Here is a 21025-nt window from a genome sequence, read left to right as displayed (position 1 = left end):
GAAGTTAAGGTTGAACGAGTCACCTCGGAAGAGAACGTTGCAGACCCCTTCACGAAGCCTTTACCAAGATCGGTCCATGAGAAACATCGAGAGTCGATGGGATTGCGGTTTATGGGTAGTTGGCTTTAGGTCAAGTGGGAGATTGTTAGAGTAGGTGACCAGCAAGCCAACATGTGGCTGTGGTCTTTCGTATTTATTATTGTAATAAACGAACCTTTATTCGTATTAATGATTAAAACACCTTGGCATTCTATATCTTTGTCCCTTTGTCACAAGCATAGATATAGTCCTTACAGTTATTACAAGTACTAGTAATTGATCATTAGGATCGTGAGATATTTACTTAAGTATTATAACTGTTAAACGTGTTCCTAGTCGAAGGGTTACGCCACTAATGAGGATATCGGCCTTTCCCATTAAGACTAGCACTTAGTGTATGTGTACTGCATCTCATCAGTAAACGGTATTGTGATATCGGCATGCATAAGTGGGTGCTCGTAAGTTGACGAGTTCACTGAACTCCCTCACCCTAGAAATCTCTAAGTGGTTCCCAATAATCGAGTAGAGATATCTATGGTATAGTTGTACACCATTAGTCCTTATGACCTAGACATCACCGTGACTTCACTAGAGGACCAGCTGTATCGTGACCTATCCCTAAGTTCCACCGAGGACCATCCCAAGGGCCAGTGTTCGTGCAGTCCGAAATCTAGTGGGAGGTCTGTGCATTGTAGTCGGGGATTCGATCGCTAGAATAGTCTTGGATGTCCTGTGTGTTCTAAAAGTTTGTAATCATTCTAAGTCTCTGGCCAGAGCTGACTAAGTGATGATTAGAGAATTCGATTCTCTAAGTCATGCACGTAAGGATTACAACACTTGGAACGATCGCACCGTCATCGAACATATAAAGAGGTCTCGATGAACCAATGCCTCTAGTTCGATCGGGACATATGTATCGAAGGGACCGTACTGTACGTTAACTATATCTGAAGGTTCTTGCATGCACTTCATTTGTATCTAGGGAATCATGACGCGTAGTTGCTAGACGCCAATCTTGATTCGTTGGGTGATTAAGGTGAAACGAGTTTCATTTTAATCGTAACTCTAAGGGGACGAGTTTTGACCACAAAGGGTTGTGGGCCCACGGCTAGCTTACACCTGAACCATCGAGGGTCACACTGCTCGTGTACATGAGATCTTTGAATAAACGGTCAAAGGTAAAATATGTTTATCTTTGCATGATTGGAAGTCAATATGATTGGGTCCAACATTCGTAATTTGGAATTATGAATGAGAATAAGAAAAGGAAAAGAATAGGCGAACGTATTAGTGAACCTTCTAAATCGGGAAGTTTCCAAATTTAGAAAGTGCACTGAATTAGGGTTTCCACTTTTGGAAAGTTGGAAATCGAGAGTTGGAACTCGTAATGACGAGGACATTATAATGATTCCGAAAATGTAATCGTTACAATTTTCCGATCATTGAATTGAGAGAGACGAGCAAGTAAAAGAACTAGCGGACTTAAGCTGTTGGGCCATGTCCAAGTTAAGCCCGTTAGGGTTTTATGCAAGACATATAAATACTTGATTTATAGGTCTTGCACACACACAACTAAGAGAACACACGTTCATAACCCTAGCCGCTGCCTCTCTCGATCAGCCACCCTCTCCCACGGCCACCACCACCGCGCCATCGCCGGAAATTCGCCGGAATCGGCCACCCGTTGGCCGATCTCTTTCGGTATTCCTTTCCTTCTTTCTTTTCTTCTGTTATTCTGACTATTACGTGTCTAGTGCCACGTGTTTAGTAGATCGAAGTATACGAGGTGAAATCCAAGAGGAGGAAGATCGAAGAATCGAAGATGCGAGAAGGCAATTCCGAAAAACTGCTCTCGGATTTTCTGCGCTGCCCACCGAGAAAATTCGCCATAAATCAACCGGTCATCCGATGGACGTGAAATTTTGACAGCAGCTTCACGACTCATAAATCTATAATCCTCCAGAAGGAATTGTTCATCCAGTAAATACGCATGGAGATACTGAAGTCGGAGCAAGGCTGTAATTTCAGATCAGCAAACAGGTTGGATCAATAGGAGTGGGAAGAGCAGCTAGCCATCTTCTCTGCGCGTGAATCACATGCGCCGCCGTAGCTCGGATCATTGCCGTTGCTGCCCCGGATTGCACGGATTGGTTTCCGTGGCAATCTAGCTTTGCTTAGTGCGCCTACCTCACGCTTCAAGAGGTAATGTTTCGAATCTATTGTCATTCGATTCGGTTACGTTTAAATTAATATATGCATGTTCGTTTTAATAAGAAACTTGTATGATTTTATGTGACTACATGAAATTGGTTTTATTATTGCGAGCATGATTATTTGATTTAAACGCGAGCATGCTAATTGATTTAATTTCGATTAAGTAATTAAGCATGTTGTTGTTTTAATTTCGCTGGAAGCGCAAAGGTACGCAATGTATGTTGTTTTAATTTCGCTGGAAGCGCAAAGGTACGCAATTAATTGTTTTTTAATTTGTCGGGCATGTGATTGTGTGCTTTAAAGTCGTTTAAATCGCATTAAATTTTTGTTTTCCGCTGCGTACGCGTGCCCGAAACCCAACAGTGGTATCAGAGCCATGGCCCAGACCTAACCATGTGGTGGAAGTTGCCGGAATCGGTGGAAATTCCCGAATCCTCGGTGCCGAACAAAAAATGGTGAGCTCCCGGTGCGCAAATGGAGGCGGCTCGACGAGCTCCAGGAGGGAGGCTCGGTGGTGTGAGCCCCAGGCGCAAATTGAGGGGAGGCTCGGTGGTCCTTTGTGGTCCGACCTATGTGGTACTTTGTTCGAGGGGAGGATTGTTGAGGTGCAAACAATGTCCCACATCGGTTTAATATGGGAAAGATCTATGGTTTATAAGGAGGGGATAGTAACTCCATGTATATGAGGCCTTTTGGGGAAACCCAAGAGCAAAACCAGTTGGGCCCGGCCCAATCTGGACAATATCATACCAATGTGGAGTTCGTGCTATCCCGGCGGGGGCCCAACAAGACTTGCGTGGTATTTGTATTTCGTAAGAATCTTTTATTATATTATGATCTTATTATTTTTAAATTTTTGTTATTTATTGAGTAATTAGAATTATATAATAACATATGAATGATAGGATAGAATTATGTTTAAATATTTTTTTATATATATTTTGAGTATTTACAAATATTTTTTTAGAAATATATTACACTAAATTTAAAAACCGATATATTTCCGATTTATCTCCGATAAATCACCGCCGCGCCGATTTATCGTGTGGCGGTCCCAAACCGCCACGTACCCGATAACCGCCTTTTAGAACCTTGATATGAACACAGGCGCATATGATCAAACACTTGGAGTGCATCTGGATTCTTCTTCAATTGACGTACAATATCACCAGCCGGCTCAGAACATACGAATTCACACCCGAGTCACCGTCGCTGTTAACGAGGGCGTTCAATACAGTTGGAGACGATAAGAAATCTCTCTGCGCGATCTTTTTGAGCAGATTTTGAGCAGTTTTGAGGTGCCTCTGTTTTGTGAAGATGCATATCATCAACCAATAAAATTGCAACGAATGCTTGTACTGTGGAATCGTGTCAACCCATTTGAAGAATGACCATGAAATTGAAAACGAGTATGGAGAAAGATCCAACAATACTTGGTTCGTGACAATAAGGAGAGAATCAATTAATTAAAAAAATAAGAGGGAGAAGTCCTGGTAATAACGAGAGAGAATCAATTAATTAAAAAAAGAATTATAAGGGCAAACCAGTAATTTACCTCAAAAATCCATATAAAACAGTGTTATCATCCAAACAAAACATGATATTGTTAATGCATTTATTATTAGTTTCTTCCCCATAACTCCAACCAAATAATGGATTACTCACTGTGAATCAACAATTTAGTCCCAGTATACCATATCCCATCCTTAGCTATCATTCCAAACCACCCAACCAAAAGATGCCTATGTTTATTATCACAAACTAAAAGAAAACACAAAATAAAAAAAAAATTGCAAGATACAAAGATAGCAGTAATTAAATGAAGAAGAATGGAAGGGGTATTTTTGACAATTCGAGCATAATCCCCACATATCATTTAAACAAAACATGAGATATGATTGATACATAATCTTATTAATCCCAATATTAATAACTATATTCCAACCTATATATATTTAAAATAAAGCCAATGGGAAGTAGGAACTATGATAAAACTTGCTAAAATTAAAAATATTTGTGCGTTTGCAAATTAGAGTAATTATTTTATATGATTCAAATCAAGGAGAAAAAAGAAATGTAAAAAACTTTGGAAATCTTTATTTATTTTACTTTAAATTGTAAGAGAACTTTAAACGAGTGTTCATGTCAAATTCTTATTTAGCAGCATATTTCTTTTGTCAACCAGTGTTATTTGTATAAAAATAAATACTGAAAAGAATTTCAAATAGTGATTTTACTAACTATTTAAAATAATCTATTTAATTGAGCTTAAGTGGGCTGAATAATGAGTTCAAACTCGGCTAATAGATTTTTCGTGCATAATCGAATGACTAAATTCGGCCACTCACAAATAATGATGTTTTAGTTTAGGAAACAAATAATTAAGTTCGACTCAAATATAATAGAACTGAATCATCGTGTTTTGGGTAGTGCTCCTCAATTGACAATAAAACATATATAAGATTCCATAACTGGACCTCATTAGCAATAAAATACATGGGCCTTAGAGTAGACCGTCAGCAAACAAGCCCAATAATGTTTAGAAGAAGAAAATTAATTGGGTTAGAAAAAGTACTAAATTTTTTTTTTTTTTTTTTAAAGAAAAAAGTTAAAATTGATGTAAATTATTCTTTGTTAAAATAAAATTAAAGGCATTGATCCCATTCCACATTAATTTTATAATAAAAAGTTCTTGTGAGCCTTCATCTATTTAATTTTCAACATAATCAACACTTGAAGGTACACGATCTCTTATTAACTTTATAATCACTTTTTAGCATTGAGTTAACAATCAGCACGCGGCATCATCTGACTTAAGCGCCAGAGTGTAATCGTATGTGTCATAAAGTGTGTTAATTGGTTTTGTAGTAAGACGAACAAAGATCAGACACTTTCGGTCAACGAGAGCTTGTGGCATTGAACCCGCGTTCCCGATCAACTCTTCAGTTCGATTCCCGATTACCAATCTTCATTGATCCCGTTACCCATATCAAAAGTTGTCCCATTTAATTTCGTTTTATTGTTTGATATAAATTATTATTTTTTTAATAATTTTTTTCCTCTTAACTAAGACGATATAATAATATAGTATCATGCACCATATACGTATGCTGTCTCCATGCAGCCATACACGTATATGCATGCACTAATATAATCCTCCTTTGACGTAACTAATTCAACGCTTACTAAATCTAAATACATTACATTTATTAAATCATTCTACTTATTTTAAATAACTAATTAGGCGCTGGCAAATTAAATTGAATAAAATGAATTAAGCATCATATTCATTCAACGTCTGTTGAATTATAAAATTAAATAAATAATAATTAACGACTGTCTAAACTAAATGACGTGGTGGCTAATTTAAGGCAAGCCTCCTGAAAAAACCCCTGGATTTGTGACAGAACTAATTTACTAGAAGTATCTTATCTTATGTAAGCAGATCTTACATTTTCCTTTTTCAAAATAAAATGACGACATTGCCCATTAAATTAATAATTACCTGATTACATTTCATTAAATAATATTTTTCACAACTGCTTATTAAAATAAATCGATGAAATACAGGAAACGGACGTGTCGAAATTTTGTTCGCTCTCTCCCTCTCTCTCTCACACACACACATTGAAATATTACTATTAGGATGTCTTAATATAGACCCTAACAGAGAACATAAAACGTAAGCATGACAATTTTTATCTGACCCGCGAGTAATGCCCGCTCTGCAAATAAAAGAGTAGGGTACGGGTTCTATTTTTCCCCCCGAAAATGGGTTTGGGGTGGGTGCGGGTTTGTGTATACTCGCCCCATAAACCCGCCCTGCATGTAAATCTATATTAATTTATTATATTTTATTTATTTATATATTATAAAAACCTTTTAAAATCCTTTTCTTTTTATTTTATTTTTTGTTAAGAATTTTCCAGATTCATATTATTGTTAGAAAATGTGAAGTTTGACGATAATTTTTTTTAAATATAACGGATTTTTTTTTTATGAGGCGGGTACCCACTGGTTTTTTGCGGGGCGGATGCAGTTTTTGGGGCGGGAGTTTAGTAGGTTTTCTAACGGGGCGGGTGCGGGGAATACCGAATATTCCGCCACATCGGCATCCCTAATAAGACGAACTTAATGATATTCCTTAATTAATTTCATGAGTTTGACAGTTCATACCAAATGTATGATCAATTTCTATTTCAAAACAAATTAAAAATAATATTGACTAATAATTAATTTTATTAATTCTGGTTGAGGAAATTTTAATATTGAGAAAGACTTACGTGGACATACAGAATGCCCCAAATATGGAAACAGTGTTATTGCATGCAGCATGTAAGCACGTGTTACACTCTAATAACTATCAATTGTGGAAAAACAAATTAATGCAATTAGAAATCGACAACAATTACTTGTGTGCAGTAGTATTATTAACTTTTAACGTTGAAACCAGATAAAGATTGATTTATGACTTCAAGTTAATAGTTTTTTATTTTATTTCGTCACCTATGACATATAAATTTCGCATATTCTTGAAATTAAAATATTAACATATATATATGATATTAATAACACCTACTAATTTAAGTTGGAATATAATATAGTGAAAAGTTCACAAAAACTAATCTATAATATAATACATCACATTACATTATATATATACTCTCATATAATTGCTTGCCTACAATTAATTAACAGATTTCCAGCATTGATCAGTTTCCTATCAACACGGAATATCTAACTTGAGCGTCGGAGTGTAACCGGCAGACTATTTATAATTTGCATGTCATACTCATACATATAATTAATGTGTTTTGTAGATAATGTATATATGCATTCTTCATTTGGTCAACGTGAAGCTCTGTGTAATAACCTTCGACGCTTCATGGTCAACTTTCTAGTACCAAATGCCGAGTTATCCGTCTAGATCTATCGTACGCACCTCATTAGTATCGATCCATTTGAAAACAAGGGAATATTATTAGGAGATTTTATTGGAAATATTAATATTAAATAAATATATTAATATTAAATGATACATTTCACTGACGGGTTAATTTTGGTAGAAACAGTCATTTAACACGGGTGTCAGAGCAAAACCAAATGAAAAAAATCATGAGTTCCAATCCCACCACAACAGATTTTGAATAAAATTATGAGGTGTCGAAATCGTAGCATTAAATGCGAAACATTAGGGTTTTTGATCCAATGAAGCAATCTACCGAAGAAGAAATTATTTCCATATAATTGGGTAAGCGATGTAACTAACCGTACCGACTAATCTCAGTCTTCTATCTTAATATTTTTTTTGCCAATTAAGGTCAAACCCATCTATTTAGCTGCCACCTGTCCCTGCCATATATTCAACCCTAAATTATTACCTTCAGCTAATTATTGCCAAATTTCCTCTTTTGAATATCACCCGGTGGATTTTTACTGCTGATCTACACACACTAATATGAATGTATGTGCATTTTGTACTTATTGTATATATATACCATCCGATGTAGCATAGTATTAACCCAGTTTTGCGAATTTTGAGTTTGGTGAAATTTGACTGATGATTTTAGTTGTAGACTTGTATGAAGCATAGAACAAAAATTGAATGCTAGACGTACAATAACACCTAACGAATTTAATATAATTAACATGATAATATTCTTTTTAATCTTTCTTGTGTTTAAAGTAACTTCGAGTCGTCGTACGTTAATTTGTACTGTGATCCCACTTCCAAATATAGCCTTCCAAAAATTCGCCTCACAAAGAACGTCACGTGAGTAAAAATAAACAATAAACCACCCCAATCATGATAGTTGAAGATAACTTATTAAAATGAAAAACAAGCACCTATATTATATTAATTAATTATCTCAATCCCCACCTGATTTCATATTTTATGCTAATTGTCTATGAGAGAGAGAGAGAGAGAGAGAGAGAGAGAGAGAGAGAGAGAGAGAGAGAGAGAGAGAGAGAGAGAGTTCCTTAATTTCTCAACTATAAATAGGGTGTGACCTATTTACCATTTACACCTACAGCTAGCCTTTCATATTTTTCTTGCAATTACAAGTTCTCAAAATATTGCAAAACTCAATTGCCTTAATATTATTAATACTAATTAATCATCGATCGATCGACAATGGGAAGATCGCCTTGTTGTGACAAAAATGGCCTCAAGAAAGGTCCATGGACCCCGGAGGAAGACGCGAAGCTGACTCACCACATTCAGATGCATGGCCCCGGAAATTGGAGATCCCTTCCTAAAATTGCTGGTAATTAATTACTATTATTACTTCACAAAAAAAAATTTAAAAATTAAAAATTAAAAAAAGAAAAATTAATTTATCTAATCATATATGATGTTATTACAGGTCTTGAACGATGTGGTAAGAGCTGTCGGCTTCGTTGGACTAATTATTTGAGGCCAGATATCAAGAGAGGAAGATTTTCGTTTGAGGAAGAGGAAACCATAATCCAACTCCATAGTGTTCTTGGCAACAAGTAATTAATATTTATATATTAGTTCAATTATATTCTACAAATCAATTTTCATAAGAAGAAATTAAAGGTATTAATTTTTTGTTTTTTATAATCAGATGGTCGGCTATCGCGGCACGTTTGCCAGGAAGAACGGACAACGAAATAAAGAATTACTGGAACACGCACATTAGAAAGAGGCTCCTAAAAATGGGAATCGACCCGGTGACTCATGCCCCTCGTCTCGACCTATTAGACCTTTCGTCTCTTCTCATGAATAATTCGCCTCAGCTCAATAATATATCGAATCTTATTCGTCTACAAACACTTGTAAATCCAGATGCACTAAGAGTTGCTCTTACTCTTCTTTCATCACAAAATGAAAACCAGTTATTCAATTATCTGCATCAGCATCAGCATCAGTTTCAGAATCAGGCCCCACCAGTTATCCAACCTAATCAGTTTGATAATATTATCACTCAACAAATCCCATTAAATAATCTCACCTCTTCTTCATTATTACACAATCATTATCAATCCTTGCAAGGGCACGTGGGCCCCACAAACTCAAATGCTGGCCAATTATTATTTCACGATAATTTAACGAAGCCAAGTTTGTCGTCGGAAAATAACTCAAGCTTTGATTCAGTTATGTCGACGCCTCAGCCTTGTAATATCAGCGGCATCACCACAGTCGAAGACGAGAGAGAGGGCTTTTGCAACGACCTGTTTAAGTTTGAATTTTCAGAGAGTTTCGATTTCGATGATTTCGTGTAAGAATTTTTCGGAAGAATTAGTTTCTTCCCAAAATGAACTAGCTAGTGGTAGAAACTGCACTATACGAAACCGAAACCGAAAACCCGAACCCGAAACATATACATGTAAAAGCACTTTGTTATATAGTACTATATGGTTTTGCAAATGCTATATATATATAAGTTAATTATGTATAATGTTGTTGGCTGTAGTCTTAAAAAGTTGTATTTTGTTATAGAATAAACAACAAAATATATAATATAATATAAGAACTATATTAAGAAGTGGAACAGTGCATGTGTATATGGAGCTTTAATACTAAAATTATAAGCCAATAAAATATTGCTTATGAAAGCATCTGCAAAAGTCATTTGTGTTGTTGAGAGAAAAATTGATCCATTTCTTATTACTCAACATCCTATTTATACACAAAGGAGTACAAGCCTCGTCATCATATTTCATCAATATTTACAAACATATGGAGACACGTAGCTAACATTTACTTAGTCCACAAGTAATAGTCTAAGATATCTATTACAATATATTATAATACTCCCCCTTGGACTAAGTATCTTTCGTAGTGGCTTTAAATTGGATGAGTAAAATATAGATGTATGCCTCGTTAAAAACCACAAGTCGGAAAAACCCAGTGGGACAAAACCGAACATAAGGGAAAAAGAGTGCATAACTCAATCCAAGCCGTGTGCAGAAGCTGCCTCGTTAAAAACCTTTGCTGGAAAACCCAATGGGACCAAAACCAGTCATCAGGGAAAAAGAGTGCAGCGCATCATTGCTCTCCCTGAAATGAGCAACATAGCCTCCAAAATCGGCCGTCAATCTTGCTTCACATTGGCTCTTCTCATTCCAATGGCGTATACCAACTTCCCAAATGGCGAATGGCGAGTTTGTCGAACATCGATCTCTCCATTCTTCTGAAGCTCATGTGTGTGGAAGAACTTTGGTGATATATATTTGGTCCTATCACCTTTTATGTATCCACCCTTTGTTTATCTGACTCTTCTCTGCACTATATAATTAACATTATATATCATGGCAGTGCACATGTCTGTTTGGTAAATCAACAAGATGTACCTGCAACATTACAAAACATTGTTCATTATTATAATCATCGTAGACAGTCTTTTGAGCAATTGAGAATGTAAAAATATTATCGATGATTATCTCATTTCTATCACATATTTCATTGCAATAACTTATGGGATTCTCGGTATTCCCGGGATTTGATATCGTTTTTTCGATATCAGGCTCAACAGATTCATCTGGCGCATTCTCACTAGGAACCACTTTGTTCGAGGGTTCATCGATTTTCCCCTTTCTTTTTCTAGGAACGACATCCTTTGATCCAATTGGTCTACCCCGTTTTTATCGTGGGGGACCCATCATTCACTTTCGCATGTTCTTCAGGAACAACGATCCTAGCTGGCACATTCACAGCTGGAATATAAGACTTCGTGACTTTACTGGCATCATTAAATTCATCAGGAAGTCTATTGACAATATTTTGTAAATGAATGATTCTATGGATCTCATTTTCACATTCAGAGGTACGTGGGTCTAGATGAGATAAATGTTGCTCACACCATGTGAGACTCTCGATTGATTTTTGTTTATCTTTATCACGGATATTCTGAATATCCTTACCAATCGGTATAAATAATGTCTCATCAAAATGACAATCCGCAAATCTAGCGGTAAATAAATCACCCGTCATTGGTTCCAGGAACCTAATAATTGACGGTGAATCAAACCCAACGTATATACCAAGTCGGCGTTGGGGACCCATTTTAGTCCTCTGAGGAGGAGGAATTGGCACTTGCACTGCGCATCCAAATGTGCGAATGTGCGAAATATCGGGCTCGAAGCCTAATGCCAATTGCATTGGGGAATGCATATGATAAGCAGTGGGGCGTAATTTAATCAGTGCTGATGCATGCAATACTGCATGGCCCCATGCTGCACTAGTGAGTTTAGATCTCATCAGCAAAGTACGAGCAATTATTTGGACGCGTTTAATAAGAGATTCCGCGAGTCCATTTTGAGTGTGAACGTATGCTACTGGGTGCTCAACATTTATTCCCAGTGTTGCACAATACTCATCAAAAGTTTTTGATGTAAATTCTCCGGCATTATCCATTCTTATGTTTTTAATGGGATAATCAGGGAAATATGCTCGGAGTTTAATAATTTGTGCTAGCGAACGCGCAAATGCAACATTTCGCGTCGATAATAAGCATACGTGGGACCATCTACATGATGCGTCCACCAAAACCATAAAATATCTAAATGGCCCACTTGCAGGGTGTATTGGTCCACAAATATCACCATGAATACGTTGTAAAAACGATGGTGATTCATAACCGACCTTTTCAATGGAAGGTTTTATAATGAGCTTTCCTTGTGAACATGATTCACATAAATATTCATTGGACATCAAGATTTTTGTATCTTTTAATGGATGTCCTTTAGTATGTTGTGCAATCCTACGCATCATAGTCATTCCTGGGTGACCCAGTCGATCATGCCATAACCCGTGTATATCGGGATTAACAAGTTTCCATGGCATAGTGGCGTAGGATTCGAAAGCTCGAATTTGGACACAATACAGTCCAGAAGTTGTCGCTTCGAACTTCTCATGAACAATTCTTTTGTCCATAGCATATGATGTGACGCATAGACACTCCACGGTATTTTCAACCAGTGTCTCTAAATGATACCCATTGCGTCTCACATCTTTAAAACTCAGTAGATTCTTATTTGATCTACCGGATATCAATGCATTTTCAATATGCAAAGTGGTACCATTAGGCAACACAATTGTTGCGTTCCCAGAGCCATCTATTATTTCCGCGGAACCTGCTATGGTTTTAACTTGTGTCTTGCACAAATTGAATATTGAGTGTGTAGTTGCACTATCGAGTAGGCAATAATCATATTTGTCCATATTTTTCATGTACGTGTATCAAAATCAGCTCGACCTCGGGTATTTATCCTCCAAGGGAGATATGTACATGTGGGTTTATTCAAAACAACTCAATCTTGGGAATCACATCATCCAAGAGAGATTAAACATGGATACACACAAAATAACTCAATCTCGGGGATCACACCTTTCGAGAGAGATATATATACACTGGGTACAAAATAACCCATAACCCTTTAAATTTGGGCTTGTGATTAATAGCCTCTAAGTTGGCTCTTGACGGATTTTACCTCGTCTAATGACTCTACGAGCTTCAGGCTCGGAGATATTTTCAAATAATTGGCCTTTAAATCGGCTTTTGACGGATATTATCACGTCTTGACTCAACGAGCTTCAGACTCGGAGTTATATTTGTAATTTAGCCTCTAAATCGGCTTTCTTGTCTCAACGAGTTTAGACTCTGAGCTATATTAAATATTTAGCCTCTAAATCGGCTTTCTTGCTTCAACGAGATTAGACTCGGAGCTATATTAAAGATTTAGCCTCTAAATCGGCTTTCTTGTCTCAACGAGCTTAGACTCGGAGCTATATTTTATTTATTTGACGGGAATTCCAAAGTCTTGACTCAACGAGTTTTTCACTCGGAGTTATAGTATGACCTCTATACGGTCTCTGTTAAGCTCTACGGGTACTATGCCCGGAGTTGATAGCCTCTAAATCGGCTTTAAACGGAGATTATTATTTCCCCAACTCCACGAGCTTTGTGCTCGGAGTTAATCTCATAGTCTCTAAATCGACTTTCAACTGACATTATTATATCTTTTACTCGACGAGTATCATGCTCGGAGTTAATATCTTGGCCTCTAAGTCGGCCCACAGATCTGTTAAAATTAGCATGCACGTGCTTATAACACTGCTTGGGATCCACAAGCTTGCAAATATAAATTTCAGCACCAATTCAACAAATAAATAAACTATAGATTAATATACACGAATCCATCATATCCTTTGAGAAATGATAGCGTATAAAATACCGAAGTATTCGCTAATCATTCTCGTTTGTCTTTTCGACAATAGATCGAGGATCTGGATTTTCGTAAAATAAAATAGAAAGAAGAATACAAAAATAACAAATCTCTATCGAGCAAAATCTCGTGCTGATAACGTGTTATAGAATAAACAACGAAATATATAATATAATATAAGAACTATATTAAGAAGTGGAACAGTGCATGTGTATATGGAGCTTTAATACTAAAATTATAAGCCAATAAAATATTGCTTATGAAAGCATCTGCAAAAGTCATTTGTGTTGTTGAGAGAAAAATTGATCAATTTCTTACTACTCAACATCCCTATCTATACACAAAGGAGTAGAAGCCTCGTCATCATATTTCATGAATATCTACAAACATATGGAGACACGTAGCTAACATTTACTTAGTCCACAAGTAATAGTCTGAGATATCTATTACAATATATTATAATATATTTTAAATTTTATACTACTATATAGTACTGTTGAATAAATTAGTTATACACTATAACAAAATAAGATATTGCAATTTAATATTGTAAATAAAATTATATAAATAAATACATAATCATGTTGTAGAACAAATCAAATATATATAATATATCACAATAAACTATATACTAATATTCGAAGTAGTAAAAAAGATAAATTAATTAAATAGTAAAAACGTACCAACGTATAAGATTATTTACTTCTTTTTTTTTCTTTCTTTTTCATTCCCTTTTTATTTATATTCCCTTTCTTAATCAAACCTTTAATTTTCTGGAATGTTGCTGACAGGCATTATTTACCGACAAAGTAATTTTTTAAATATAAGTATAGTGAAATTGAAGATAAACTTATAAAAGTCATTCTCAGTCATTGGAGCACCATTCTTAAATTGATATGAGATCAATATTAATGTGTCTTGTTGTTTTTTTAATCAAAAAATAAAAAATAAAAAAATATACACGGATATACATAAGCTTTAGTTAATTTCTTAGGGTGCACATTAGGACCGGACGGTCCGTTTAGAGTAGAAAAACGGATTCCAATCAAAACAAAACACGTGTACTATTTAATGAAAATTTTTCATTCATTGAGTACGCAATCCTTGAGCAGTATCCTTTAATTCTTTAATTATATTTTTTTATTTATTTTGCTTTTTTGCCATTTATTATTTTTCATTTTTCTTGAAATGAAACTTATTTAATTTGAGACGTGCTATTTTCACCGTCAAAATATCTTATTTCACCACTAAATTAAATATATTTCCTATTTTATCCTTTTCTTTTTCCTTTTTCACACATATTTTGTATAAATTTAAAAATTGTTCACCATCAAATTATTTAAAATATTCACAAAAAAAATTCCAACACTTTTCACTAGAATATTCACCACAAAGTCTCATCATCTCTACCTTAAGTGAACGACACCTTTGTCAGAGAAAAATACTGGAAGGTCGCAAGGAGCAAGAATCCACGTTCTTTGAGGAATAAATTAAATTAAGAATGCTTGTGTAGAAATAATTTAAAAGAAAAAATAACCGAGATGTTTGATATTGCTATTTCGATGGGTTCAACTTTGAAAAATGGGTTACATTTCATTCAGCGCAATCCGCCCAGACACTGATTCAGATTGGACGATTATATTATAATCTTGTTTTACCATTTTAAATTGTTTTGTTGTATTAACACAATTTACATTCAATAAAGAAGAGGAAATAAACATGGGAGGGTGGTAGATTATAAATTTTAAGGATATTTTTGATAATTTAAATAAAATTGGTGGTGAATTAAGATAATTTGGAAGTGGAAATAGCACCACTCTTTAATTTAGTCCCGCTACAATTAATTCAGCATATATCATTGTATAATGTTATTTAATTTAATCAAAAAACATTTAATTATGTACCTAATTATTATTACGGTGTTTCCATTTAATTAACATAAAATTGATAGGAAAAAAATCAGGACACATTTAATAATTTAATCAGGTTCTAATAATAATAATAATTAAAAAAATAGACAAAAGAACGAATAAAGAATATAAAATAATATTTTAAGTGTCAAAAAGCACTAATCCATTGCGTTCATTATTTATTGAATTAAAGCAGTTTTGTCAAAAAAAAAAAAAACCCGCATGGGTGTAGCTCAACTGGTTCCGGAGGTGGTAAGTTGGAGCAAGGTTCTAGGATCGAATCCTGGCAGCCGCAGTGTGGGAATTTCAACTCCAATGAGATTGGTTCCTTGTGGGCACCAGGTCCGGGTCCGCTACCTTAACGGGCCGTTGAGTTACCATGATTTACATTCCTCCATCAATCATTGTCGGGCCAAGGGATGGGGGCCCTGGGGGCGAGGGATTTCGCCTTTTGGAGCAAGTTTTGTCAAAAAAAATTAAAAAAACTAAAGCAGTTACTAATAGCACAACAATTCAATTGTACACGTGTCACTTAACTAATGGGGTCCGTTGTTTTACTTACAACGGATCATCCGTTTAGAATTTAAACCCAATTTCTTATTCTGTAAATTGATAAATTAACACAACATCCGTGTGTAACCATGACCGTTCCTGAGAAATTAGGGGTCATAGGCGAGTTTTAAAATTTTGTAAAAAAAGGGGCCCCGATTGGTATTGTATAATGCACACATTAATTCATTCTAACGAGCATGATTGAACAAAAAAATTTGATTAGCAGTTAAATATTTTGGAGAAAATATGACTAAAATATTAACGAAGTTAAGGTAAATCAAAAGTTTACTGAGTTTTGAGACAAATCCTTGAAGTTTTTTTGAATATGGAAATATAATTGAATAAATAAATATTGTAACATTTGTCAAAATATAATAAAATAAAATATTAGTATATTTCAACTTACCAAAACATTCTAATTAGAAATAGGCAATGCAGATTACTAAAAAATCAAGATTGCCGGAAAAAAATATTTAAAATCTTGAAATAGATAAAACAAATTGATAGAATAACTCAATATCTAACTAATTATAATTGATCTAAGACAATTCATTCACATCAAATGCAAGAATAAGTGTAAAACATTCCAACAAATTGTAAAATCATATAGTTATGGTTATTCAAATTATTGAATTGTTTATATAGTTTAAGTATCATATACTATGACTACTATATACATAAAGAGTACATAACATTATTTGGGGCCCCTTGTTTTTCTAAAAAACGAGGGTTCGAGGCGACCGCCTCTCTCGCTTATATCCAGAACCGGCTCTGTGTGTGAGAATCTTTAGGGATTCGATCCGTTTGTAATACAATGCTGTCAAACTTAATTATAATTGTCACCTAGCTAACTAGTGATTTTAAAAGCAATTTGTACTAATCTATTTCCCCTCGTAGAATGATTTCGTTAAAATAGTCAGCTTAACGACAATATTAAACGTGTAATAAATTCTAGAAACATCATGCACCATATACGTACATTGTTTCCATGCAACCATACACGTATCTGCATCGCATGCAGCCATGCACTAATATAATACTCCTTTGACGTAACTAATTCAACGCTTACAAATCTAATAATGCATCAATTATTTTAATTTCTCCGAGTTTCTGAAAATTTAATACTTAGTTAATTAACAACCTGGCAAAATTGAATATAAAAATAAAGGAAGCACCGTGTATATATATATATATTATTCAAAGTTTGTTGAGGGTTACTGAACACCTCATACTACAGTAGTTGAATCAGAACATTTAAAAAATAATTAGGGAGTGTTTAAAATAAATGACGTGGTGGCTAATTTGGGGCAAACCCTAATTTAAAAAAAAATATTAATTGATTTTGGTGACAACTAATTACTCGAAGAAGTATCTTATATATATGTAAGCAAATCCTGGAATTTGTCAAATACGAGTGACGAAAATTGTCAATTAATAAGCGACTAATTGATAATTACGTTCGCTAAAATAATAAATAGTGAACCGCGGCTTGCATATGTTTCACATTTTGGAAGCTGAATTCTTTGTTCACATTGAACAATTTGTTAATTAATTAACCATCCCGACACGAGTCGACACGTGTAATAGAAACGCAAATATTTGAATTTTCAATTTGATGTTTAACAGAGCATTTAGTTTCTAAATTTTGCCCCTGCTATAGTATTAATTTATTGAGAAAAAAATAATGGTGAAATAATTAATTAGTGAGAGGAGGTATTTTAGCCACTTTATAAGGGCTTTTTCTAGATTCCATTCACACTGATTAATTTTCTTAACACGTATAATTAACTAGTCCAACAAACAAATTAAATAATAGGGCAAAAAAGCAGTAAATAAGCTAATTGTACTTCATTGTGAGACATCTTCCGGGAGAAGAGGTGAAAAGTACTTTTGACCTTCATTAATTACTTGAGCAACTATATAGCTAAGGTTGATGAATTAGTTACCTGAAATCTAACGACTTTGAAATTAAAATAGACTAATTAATAAGAGTTGTCACACTTTATCAATTTCCGTATGTGCTGTAATTACAACTTACAAGGACACAATATATTTTCCTATATATATATATATATATATATATATATATAAAGGACACAATATATTATTGTTGTCTGCTCTCAACTTTTTGAGCGAAGGTAGTTAGGGCAAATGCACAATTAATTATATTATTCGAACTAGTTTTAATTTCCTTATAAGTTTAAACAATTGTATTAGAACTTGATTTAGGGCTTGTTTGGCTAAGCTTATTTTAAATAACTGATAAACTGTTACATCTATATATAAGTTGATTTAAGAGCTGATAAGGTATTACGTCTTATTTTTAGAATTAAATTTTAACGTGTTTGAAAATAATTTGATAAGCTATTTTTACTCATTTTAAGATATTAAATAAAAAAGGTGGTGTAGAGGTATTCTTTTTTAAAAAGATCTTATTTGCTCTCAACCAGCTTATTTAAAAAAAAAATAGTTTCAAAAAAATTCAAACACTTTGAAAGAACTTATAAGCTCCTAACATCACACAACCTCTTTTTAGCAACTTATAAGCTTGAAATTGAATTCAACAAATTTGAACAAATTTAATCAAAGACGATAGCACAAATTGAGCTCTAGTAATTTGATTTTTTTTTTTCACATGTTTTATTATTTTTAATCTAGTCAAACTACAATTTTTGGGACCCACCTTTGAACAAAGTGAATTTTAGTTAAATCAATTGTATATTATACAATGTATATAATGATACTTGTAATATTTATATTTTCAAATTAATAAAGAAAATAAATTGGGGATTCATGACTAAATTCAGATGGCCGTTGAAAATGAAACAAGGAAAGAAGCAAACGTGCAGTCGTCATGAATACTTACGTGGACATGGAAAATACCCTAATTGGGAATAATTTCATTGCAGCAGGTAAACACGTGTCACACTCTATTGCATGTCAAAGGTGGAAAACACAATTTGTAAATTAGCAACGCTCACATAAATACATAAATCACACGGCAAATTGCGGCCACCCCTTAGATATAAGTTTAAATTATGAAAAAATCTATGTTCTTTGAATAATTACAATCAGCCTTTTCAATTATGCATTGTCTTACGAAAAAAACCTTCTTCAATACATAAATTGTTCACTATAATAATGTACGTGTAAGACAATACACAGTTGATGGAGTTGTTGTAATTATCCGAAAATGAGGAGTCTTTTCATAATTTGAAAATACCTAAAGGGGTGGCCGTAATTTGCTCTAAATCAAATTTTGATAAGAAAAGATGGGGTTGTTTGATTCAATACAAACCCGACGAGCATAAATTTTAGATTGAGTTTATTACATATAGTTAGCTTAATTAAAGTAGTTAATACATCCCGCGTGTGTCTTCTAAGCTATAACATGAGACACAAGTTTACCCAATGTAATTAATATGAGTTTGCTCAAATTAATACACTTTTCAAAAGCTTAGCTTCTGAATTTGTTTTACTCATAATCTGTTTTTATGTATTTGTAAATTTAACTTTTGATGTTACTTCACTTAAAATAAGTTGTTTAAAGCTGTTTTTTTTTATAAAGCACCCTTAGACCTGATTTTCTATATAAGTTCAATTTCCAAAATATCACCGTCACCTTTTAGAAATAAGCACTTAATATTCACTTAACTCACAATTATTAACTTATATTTTTTAATAAACTTTTGCAAACACAACATTTGCAAGTACAAAATCCTAATGTTGAAGTATGAGATATTAGGGAAGTTGGATGCTACACCTGGTTATTTACAGTACTCATTGGATTTAACCATAAATTTAATTAAATAACTACCCATTAATCACACATACACATGGGCGTATGTATACGATTATATATATATCTAAGGATCAAATCCACTCAATATAAATAATTAGATGTAGTATCTAATTTTCGGGACATTGTCCAAATCCTAAGATTAAAAGCAAAACATTAGGGTTTTTGATCAAATGAAGCAATATACGGAAGAGGAAATTATTTCCTTATAATTTTGGTAAGAGATGTAACAACCGTACCGACTAATCCCAGTCTTCGTTTTTTTTTTTTGATAATTATTGCCAATTAAGGTCAAAGCCATCTATTTAGCTGCCACCTGTCCTTTTCTAATCTAACCTTAAATTATTACCTAAAGCTAATCATCACTTCATCGTCTAACATGTAAGATTAGTTTTATTTATAGGTTGTTGAAGAAAGAAATTACTCCTAAATTAACTTGTCCCGTAAAACCAAGTTTATTATTATCACTCTTTCTGTTCCAAAATAACTGTTATTTTTGTAAAATATTATTGTTCTGTATAATCTGTCATTTTACATTTTCAGTACTGCATTAAATGCATATTTTTCTGCTCTAACCTTATTAATTCAACTATAAGTATTAACTCTCTCTTACAAATTATTAAAAGGTAAAAGTTGTTTTAGTCATTTTTATGTGAGTTTATCAAATGAAACAATATTTATTGATTTTTTTAATAATTGTGCAAATGTGAAAAGAGATCATTATTTAGGAACACATACAGAGAATAATATATTAAATTAATAAATAATAATAAATGAAATCCCTCCAATATTTCTAGATTTTATAGTAATTAACTTGAATAATGTAAGTTTGTATTATGATCCCAATCCGTAGTGTTCCCCATACTCTCCCCTCATAAATTATAAGAAACCAAAATCACGTGAGTATAAAAAACAAATGATTCTAATCATGATACCTTATGCTAATTTTTCATAAATAATAATAATAATAATAATAATAATAATAATAATAATAATAATAATAATAATAATAATAATAATAATAATAATAATAATAATAATAATAATAATAATAATAATAATAATAATAATAATAATAATAATAATAATAATAATAATAATAATAATAATAATAATAATAATAATAATAATAATAATAATAATATACGTGTGGCCTTCACACGTACCGACGTACGTACTCTTCTCTTCCAATAATCTCCTCATCTATAAATAGAGTGTCACCTATTCCTCATTTAGTCCAACATATATATCAAAAAACAATTGTTGCAAATCAATCTACTCATCATACTATATAATTAAGTTTATTAATAATAAT

General features: G+C 33.5%; 1 protein-coding gene across 1 annotated transcript; it reads left to right on the top strand.

Moving 5' to 3' along the window:
• The first annotated feature begins 8190 nt into the window (after positions 1–8190).
• Positions 8191–9767, top strand: LOC105971984 (transcription factor MYB41). The gene is made up of 3 exons (XM_012996919.2): positions 8191–8522; positions 8622–8751; positions 8847–9767. Exons 1-3 carry the CDS (start codon positions 8390–8392, stop codon positions 9502–9504), a joined length of 921 nt encoding a protein of 306 aa, XP_012852373.2. The 5' UTR covers positions 8191–8389; the 3' UTR covers positions 9505–9767.
• Positions 9768–21025: the final 11258 nt, after the last annotated feature.

Source organism: Erythranthe guttata, chromosome 13, assembly GCF_056151865.1.
Source record: "Erythranthe guttata isolate IM_541 chromosome 13, IM_541, whole genome shotgun sequence".
NCBI classification, from domain to species: Eukaryota; Viridiplantae; Streptophyta; class Magnoliopsida; order Lamiales; family Phrymaceae; genus Erythranthe; species Erythranthe guttata.
This window is presented reverse-complemented; position numbering and strand designations above follow the sequence as displayed.